This window comes from Apaloderma vittatum, unplaced genomic scaffold (genome assembly GCF_000703405.1).
Source record: "Apaloderma vittatum isolate BGI_N311 unplaced genomic scaffold, ASM70340v1 scaffold24747, whole genome shotgun sequence".
Taxonomy (NCBI): Eukaryota; Metazoa; Chordata; class Aves; order Trogoniformes; family Trogonidae; genus Apaloderma; species Apaloderma vittatum.
Window position 1 is genome coordinate 3,581 of NW_009724897.1, and position 204 is coordinate 3,784.

General features: G+C 60.3%; 1 protein-coding gene across 1 annotated transcript in view; it reads left to right on the plus strand.

The window, feature by feature from the left end:
* Positions 1 to 170, plus strand: part of LOC104276412 (2-oxoglutarate dehydrogenase, mitochondrial-like) — a gene marked incomplete at its 3' end in the record, with an annotated part of 2,822 nt that extends 2,652 nt beyond the window's left edge. Inside the window, exon 4 of the mRNA XM_009872712.1 lies at positions 80 to 170. Coding sequence (XP_009871014.1) covers positions 80 to 170 — 91 coding nt within the window. The remainder of the gene's footprint in view (positions 1 to 79) is intronic.
* Between the last annotated feature and the right edge of the window lie 34 nt (positions 171 to 204).

Here is a 204-nt window from a genome sequence, read left to right on the forward strand (position 1 = left end):
GGGCCGGGTGGCAGGCCACCCTTAGTGCTCGATGCCAGGCCGGTGCTGCTGGTTGCCAACAATGGTCTTGCTTTTGCAGGGGACGCCTGAATGTCCTCGCCAACGTGATCAGGAAGGAGCTGGAGCAGATCTTCTGCCAGTTCGACTCCAAGCTGGAGGCTGCCGACGAGGTGAATCCCCTTTCTGCTCGTAGCAGTTGCTGTC